The 8,143-nt window shown below is 42.8% G+C and overlaps 1 protein-coding gene across 3 annotated transcripts in view; it reads right to left on the reverse strand.

The window, feature by feature from the left end:
• Window positions 1-1,585: 1,585 nt before the first annotated feature.
• The window catches only part of sik2b (salt-inducible kinase 2b), a 42,438-nt gene continuing 35,880 nt past the window's right edge, over window positions 1,586-8,143 (reverse strand). For 2 of the 3 annotated variants that reach the window (XM_071497407.1, XM_071497409.1), the window contains 4 exons: window positions 6,342-6,499; window positions 5,433-5,546; window positions 5,101-5,192; window positions 1,586-4,184 (listed from right to left, as the gene is read on the reverse strand). In XM_071497407.1, the coding sequence (XP_071353508.1) occupies window positions 3,539-4,184; window positions 5,101-5,192; window positions 5,433-5,546; window positions 6,342-6,499 (1,010 nt within the window). In that variant the 3' untranslated portion in view covers window positions 1,586-3,538. The remainder of the gene's footprint in view (window positions 4,185-5,100; window positions 5,193-5,432; window positions 5,547-6,341; window positions 6,500-8,143) is intronic. The other variant, XM_071497408.1, reaches the window with a different exon arrangement.

An 8,143-nucleotide genomic window follows, 5' to 3' on the forward strand; every position in this document is an offset into this window, starting at 1 on the left:
AAAAAAAAAAATACAGAAAAGAAAAAAATCAATCATAATAAAATAAATGATAAAGGGTCCAACCCAAAATAATGGTGCTATTCAAAATCTTAGTTCAGATTGAAAATACGAAAAGTAAAAGGCACACTGAACACTATTCACGTTCAACACAAAATTCACCTCGGTGCAGCTTGAGCGTGCACTGAAGGTTCACTACACCCCTACTCTGTACAAAGAACACTCATCGTAAACTGAAAAGTGTTACTCTTTCTTGGATCAAAATCAACAATTAGATAAAGTGTTACTATGTCTGGTCTTTCTTTGAAAGAAATTTGTTTTGTGTCCATTATTGGTGGGGAAGAGAGAGGAGAAAGGTGTTTCCTATAGATTGCGGTGCATTTCATCTGCCAGGAAACGGCAGAGCAATACAAACCTTTTTCCACCTCCACCACAATCACCTCCTCCTCTTTCGCTACATCTCTTCTTCCCCTTGTTGTCAAAGTGCTCCAGTATTCAACTTCCACAGATCACCCTGCAGCTGTTCTGGTCTGACCACGGACAAAATGAAAGACAACAATCAAAATATTCACCTAAATGCAAAATCCACCCTTTAATACTCGCACACTGTCCTGTATTAACAATGTAATATTATTTCATGTTGAACACTTCCTTCTTTTTTCTAAAGGACATTTTCAAAATGACGCACAAGCTGGGTGTGATCTTATATCTGTCACTAAAACGTGGGTGTATGAGCAAATAAACACATCCAGTTAGCCACCTAATATGAAAATTCTATGGGGGAACTATTAATGCAGCCACGAGACCTGTTTTGCAACATGTCTTGTGGCTGCAGTGTACACTGGTCCATGGAGGCCATTGTTGTTGGAGTTAGTATCCGTGACTGATAAATGTCAGAGCCACATGGTGACTTACTAAGCTTTTGCTCTTACATCCAGAGGGACTGACACCAAAACCTGGTGTTTGACAGATGTGTTAAATTCCAGAAATGCCTCCGTGTGATATACAATACTGATTTTTAGTCATTTCTAATTAAAAGTACCAAAAAGTGACAGAAATTTGAAATTTGCTTGGAGTGTTGCTCAGACAAACCAACCAATCATTTTATACACAAACAACTAATTTATTGTTTAAGAAAATAACCAGCAGATAATTCTATCATTAGCTGCATTCCTAATCTATTGTGAAACAATGTTAAAAGCATTTTAGGGTGGATTTTTCCTTTAGGTCTTGCACAGGACTGCAACCACAGTTGGTCCACATTTTCTAGCCATCATTATGAAAGACTGTTAACTGTGACTATGGAGAGGATAGCTCAGTCTCATCCACAGACTGAGAGTGACTGCCTTGTGTGAAAGCTAATCTGACCACAAACACTCCTACAGTTTAACCCCCGACCACTGAAGGTCATGCAGTCTGGCAGATGGTCACAGCCCAATAATCTCACCTCAACCCTCTGACGTTCACCGTCCTGTTATTCCAATGAAAGGTTGGTTTTTTTAAATCAACATCATCTGTCAGAGAAGATACATCTGTGCACTTCAAGTAAATTGAACACGGTCTAAGTGCTGTTTTAAAAAAAAAAAAAAAAAAAAAAAAAAAAAAAAAAAAAATCTCTCATTTTGTTGGTGGCTGGCTGTCAGTCAAAGAGCGGTGGTGAACCAATAGTCAGAATCCAGGTGACTGATGATCTTCTGCTGGTCTTTGTCTCACAGCAGCCCCGACGTCAGAGAGGAAACATTCTTTTATTAGATCTAATGTAGGGAATCTCGAAGGGGTCATTCCATTATTATAAACACGATTCGTCATTAAAACAACACAGAGGCATGACTGGAGCATTGAATGATGTAAACCAGAATTAATCTAAAAGCTACAGCTGTGCACTGAAGGAAAAGCACAGTTTGTGTTACTTCAAATGAAGGTGTCAATACAGTGTTTGTCTTTTTCAGTAATGACAACAAATTATGTGATGGATGCAGAAAAATGTGAAGTCTGAATTGTGCGAACAAACATAATCACACTCAAACACACACGCACGCAGACACCCGCACACACACAGACACACACACATACACACACACAAGTACAAACACAGGGTGAGTGAGTGAGAGATTATCTCCTGGTTACATCATCAGCTCAAGTGATGTCACTGCTGATGACTCAGAGGTCCCCAGGAACCAATCAGAGCTGGCTGTACAGGTGAGGCTTCCATTCATAATCCCTCAACATTAAGGATTAATATTGCTTCAGTATTGCCACAAAAATAGAATAATATTGACTGTCTAACACCGCAACTTCTCAACCAAACACACGTTAATTACATCAGCCCTCATTTATCAGGCAAACGCATGACCCACAGTTCAACTGTTAAACAGATGTGTGGCCATTTCGCCTGCAAAAACTGGTGATTATCCTCATCATGTCGTGCATAATGAAACCCGGCAAGTGTGTGCAATGGGATGGAAGGGTGGAAAAGCAGTTCAGTAGTGTAAGAAATAAATCAGGATCAGTAGTTACAAGTCACATAAACCACAAAGAAAACAAACAAAAAAAATATTATTTATGTCACATAGCCTATTCAAAAGCCTGCAGCTGTATCTATTATTCTCATTAGTCAGTTAACTAAAAAAATAGCTTGGAGAGAGTTTATCACTGTTGAAAGCACAAATGCAGCAAAAACTGAACAAATGGTGCAGTACTCAGTAACCTGGTGCTTCACTCCACATGTTTAGGTATTTGTTTAGGCAAATGACAAACAAAGTTACCTGTTGTTTTTTGGAGGAATACTCTGAATGTTAGTGTTGAAACCTATGCACGACAATCATGTTTTAGCCTTTGCACTCACATTAATGTGTAAAATAACAGCTAAAAATGGACACTTTTAACACTTGAATTTGTGGTGATATCCATGGTACCGTGATAAATGAGGGCCATTTTCTCTGGTTCACTTGGTTTTTTTTTATCTATTGAAATAAAAAAAAAGCACAAAAGTGTTTTGAGATGTGTGTTGTAGATGGTGTCCTATTTTAAATACAAAAAGCACTGCCAGCCTTTGTGCTTTTGGTTGCCAGTCAGTCAGTCCTAAATAAGTTCACTTTCAAACCATTTGTAGGTGAAACGCTGCACTCTGGCAGCCTCCAGGATGTGCAGCAGTCCCGTCCCCCCCCCCCCCAGGCTGCACGGTGCAGTCCTCACAGGTGACACAACGTCCATGACAACAGCAGCCTCGCCAAGTCAGCACGGCGAAGCTCACACTGTGCCACATATCGGACCTGTTCCTGCCACAGAGAGCTGATGAGAACGAGAACAGAAGAGGAGAGGGAGAAAGGGAGGTAGGCTAAGGGAGGATTTTGGTAGAAATGTTGTCTGAGGTTCATCACAACTAAGAAATGAAGTTTGTATTAGTCGTACAAAAATTAACACTTTTCCTTCCCTGTTGCTATGCTCGTGACCTCCACTTATATCTCCATTCTCTCTGCTCTTAATGCTGTGTAGGTTCTCATTGCTTAATACTGCTTTCTGTTAACCCTCTCATCAGGCTTTAGTTGACCAGTACGAAGCCATGCTGCGAGTCCACTGTCTCCATCATCTCACTGTCTAGAAGGGAACTCTGCAGCTCAGGCAGGCTCAGGCCGTCTGAGTGCCCCGGACCAGCTAAAACCCCAGCCACAGCTCCGGCCTCAGCCTCTCCTAGAACAGGCGGGACCAATGAGGAGGGGTCCAATGGGAACTCATACTGCTCTGGGTGAAGAGCCTCAGTGGAAGGCCCCAGGGCCTGCTGCTCACAGCCTGCAGCGTAGCTGAAACCCAGGCCACTGGCAGAAGCTTCATGAGGGTGGGGATGGTGGAGCTGGTGGTGGAGGTGAGATCCGGGGGGCAGGTGCTGGGTATAGTGGTGATGGCTCATGTAGGGATCATAAACCAGGCCCTCGCCCGGTTCCATCAAGGGGCTCAAACTATGGGGGTGGCTGAATGGGGGTGAGGCCTGAGGACTGCTCTGCTGCTGGGGCTGAGGCTGATGGGTGGCCGACATGGGGGGGCCCTGAGGGGAACTTTGAGATGCCGCTGGGTCCAGAGCAGGGCTGCCTGACGGGTAGGATCCTTCAGCTATCTGCATCTGGTTGAAGTAGGCCTGCAGCCCCATGCCCTGTGACTGCTGCTGCAGGTACATCCTCTTCTGGTTCAGTCTGTAGGGAGTGCAGTATAGCCCACTTAGATCAAAATAACACTTTGAATCTATACAAGTAAGAACAAAAGCTTGCAAAATGTATGCATAAGCAGTCATGGGCAAAATTTAGCATGCAAATGGAGTTGGGAAACCGAAAAGCTGAATTCAAACATGGCATTTCCTGCAAGCTTTACACATGTTGGGGTAGTTGTTAGCCTGGCTCAAAATCACTGAACTGTTGCCCACATCACCAGTTTGTTCAGTGATTGCAAAAGGTCTGTTGTGCTCATTGATGACTGGAAAAACAGTCAGTCAATTAGTAGATAGGATTAAAAAGGGGGACACTGTCTTCCTACAGTGCTAGTTTGCTTCCTGGCTACATCCATGAAAAACCGCATCAGAAAAATGGTGACATGCGTGGATGAGATTGATGCAGCTGTATAACTTGAATTATTATAAGTCTACTTATAAGTCTACTTACAGAAACATCAACTTTTGAATAGACATATTTCATTGATCAATGTGAAAAATACTGACTGCCACTATCCAACACTGAAGCGTCGACTAAAGATGACATCGGTGGGAAATATGTGTCAATCGCTACAGACAGGGTTAGGTCAAAACAAAAACAAAAACGAACCCACTTCTGGTAAGAAATTAGCAAAATGAACAACAAGTCTGAATGAATGACTTGAAACAAAATAGCATTTCAAGTCTTATTATCAAGTTAGGTAATGTTTCTGTTCTGTTCTTGTCGGTGTAAAACAATTTTTGAGAAACTCCTCTTATTTAGATTTATTTGCAAAAATTTTTTGGCTGTAAATAAAACAAGGCCACCAATGCTAAATGAACACAAAAGAAAAACATGTATAAAATATTTTATAAAATGGCAAGAAAAAGAAATGTGTGGAGCAGACATTTACAGCATGATTTACCTGTGTTCCTGCAGCTGTTGCTCTAAACTTCGAGGAGTCTCCTTACAGAAAAGCTGGCAGCTAGCAGGACTGTTAGCCAAGACGCTGGCCTTCTGGGCAGAAGAGAGATTGTGACTGATGACTGCGTTCAGGATAACTACCATAACTGGCTATAAACTGTGTCATTATTCTTGCATCATGGCAGACCTGACAAGCCTTCAATTTCCAAATGATATCTCTGAATATTATGTAAATCAGCTATTAGGCTTGATAAGGCCTGTACCAGGCATAAACTTGTATAGACCAGCTGATCATAGCCATAATGAGTGAGTGTAGTTGGTGTTAGACTGTACCTGTAGTCTATGAGTGAGGTATTGTGTCTCCAAACTCTGTCTTCGGGACAGGAGAGGTGGCTGCGGCCCGCCTTGGTATAAAGCTAAGCCCTCCTGCTGCTTGGATGCCTCACCCTTTGATCAAAAACATAAAACATTAGAACAAGGGATGTGCATGCCCATGTATGTGTACATGCATGCTCAAGGGCACATGTATTGCAGATGTCCCCTCCTGTTGGTTAATAAAGCTGTGTCAGGGTCTGGGTGCTCCATCGTGTGGTCTAACTGGATTATCTTTGCTGTCTCCTGCCCAAATGCCTGTGTGGTGACTGATCAGCCAGATGCTTTTCTCTAAATGGCATGTACCACAGGGATTTCACATTAGTTAAATGAAATGAAAGCAAATTAAATGGATGATGGGGACTGAGCATCATAGCCAACAAGGACCTGCATTATTGCATTATAAGAGGTGGACGAGAGGAAAACAACTAGATCTTATCTGCTTCTATGATTGATTTTGTGTGCGTTCTTTTCTTAGGAAAGCCTACGGATCTTTCCTCAGATGGTTCCTGTTGCAGTGTGTATATGTGTGCCCATCTTTGTGTGTGACTGCAGCTTTGCCTATTGAGTGCCAGTCACTACTATGGGTAAGTCTGACTGACTTCAACAATGGCTGCATTCACTTTGGCCTAGGCTCCAGGCCCCAGGCCCCAGGCCCCGGGGGGGTGGGAGACAGTAAACAAGCCACAGTTGGCTGCCTCTCATGGGGTTACACAACAGCCAGGGTGCCTGTATGGGGTTTTTTTTGGGCAACATGGGGTGAGGATAGTAGAGGGACTGGGGCTGGGAACGGGGTAGGGAAAAGAAAGCTATTGAATGTGTTTGAGTAAAGGGTGAGTGTGCATTTTGGGTGACTGCAGAAGGACTGACCTCCAGGAGGTTGTGCAAGTGGTGCTGTGGCCCCAGGGGGCTCAGGATGGCCCCTTCCCCAGAGCCCATCTGCTCCACCAGCATCTGTACTTTGTTCAGCTCCAGGATGCCTTTGGTCCTCGCCAAGTTCTGGAGGTGCTGACGAAACGCAACCAGACCTAACAGCACAAACAAATGCCCACAGAACAGAGTCACTATGGATTTTTGCAGCTGATCGATAACATCACTTTTGTCTTCATAACAGGATGTAAAAGCCTCCATCCTTTCAGAGAGTGAGGCTTAATCCTCACTGACGCGAGCAAACTGGTTGACCGGTTAGCACTTTCCATCGCCCAATCTGACAATGCGACTGGATGTACGTCATGAGCCGCTGTGGGTGTGTGTGTTTGTGTGTGTGCAACAGCAAGTAGCTCTGATAAGACCCATCCAGTGGTGACGAGCTGTAGCTGTGAACGATAGGACCTGACTCACTGCGATGGTGGGAGTTATTTAAAACCAGAGTCAGCAGTCTGACGCAAAAGAAGCCACCGCATCAACACTCTCCAAAGAGGATTATAAAGAATAAATAAATAAATAACCACAAATACCAACTGGGAACGCATAGTGCATGCTGTCAATGTTGAACGAGAGAAGTAACGCACATTTTTAGGATATAATCATAGTTTCTACTTGGCTAATGCACAGGTGATTTACAACCAGCAGGCACAGAATAATGTGGCTGTAAAGGAAAAAAATGGAACGCTAGATAGAGGTTGTTTAACATTCCCCTCTTATATTTTAGCTCCTCTTTCTCTCTGATGTTGAGTAAAGACAAATCTGAAACTTTGAAAAGAGATAGGAAAAGCAAGACAGAGAATCAGCAGTGCAGACGGAGAAGGAGAGTGAGTGAAAAAGAGAGGGATAGAGAGGGAGACGGATAGAAGGGGGAAGAGACAGAGAGAGATATGTGGGCTGAAACCTTCAAATATCTGTCTGTGATTCATAATGTGAATCATCACCGTCGTAGTCGTCACTGGAGAGGATGAGAGAAGGGAAGGGAGAGGAGGAAGAGATGGAAAAAAGTGTGTAAAAGAGTGTGTGAAATAGGAGGGAGAGGGGGCTTATCCAGAAGGCAGTATACAGATATATTTGTGTGTGTGTGTGTGTGTGTAGACGGGTGTGAGGGAGCAGCTGCATCAGGGGTGTTGCGTCTGTGTCATGAGAATCAGAGCTCTTCCTCTTGACTGGTGCTGTGTGGACCCTGGAGCCTCAGACATATGTGGTGTGACACTTTATACATCATATACATACAATCTGGCATTTAATTGACACTTATATAAGAGTGATCGGTGATTTCAAAGCGTTTCTTTCAACCTGTCTTGACTACTTCCACTCCTGACAGTGATTTCCTGTATGTCAAAGAACGTCTTTCAGCAATCTCTCAAGTGCAGAACTCTGAACCTGAAACATTCAGCTGTGTAGTTGCAGCAATAAGGATAATATTGCATTATGGTCTATTAAGGCTTTGAAAAGAGAATGATTTAACATTGCACTTGCATAAGTTTGAAGTCAGACTCATGATAGATAGTTTAGGTTTTTTGTAGTTCACCATGTTAAATTTAAGACCTTTTTCAGCACTACATAGAATGAAATTTAATGTTTTCACAATCATACCAGTCAAAGAATGAATGGAAACGATGGAACGATGGAAAACAAGTAGGGACAATATGACCTTAGGAATTATTTATCATTAAATGACATTTTTTCAATACTTCCCAGCAGGTACATAACAACAATTCCTGATGATACAGTTAAATAAATTG

Source organism: Trachinotus anak, unplaced genomic scaffold (assembly GCF_046630095.1).
Source record: "Trachinotus anak isolate AG129_WGS33_773 ecotype Australia unplaced genomic scaffold, CSIRO_AGI_Tana_v1 ptg000014l, whole genome shotgun sequence".
NCBI classification, from domain to species: Eukaryota; Metazoa; Chordata; class Actinopteri; order Carangiformes; family Carangidae; genus Trachinotus; species Trachinotus anak.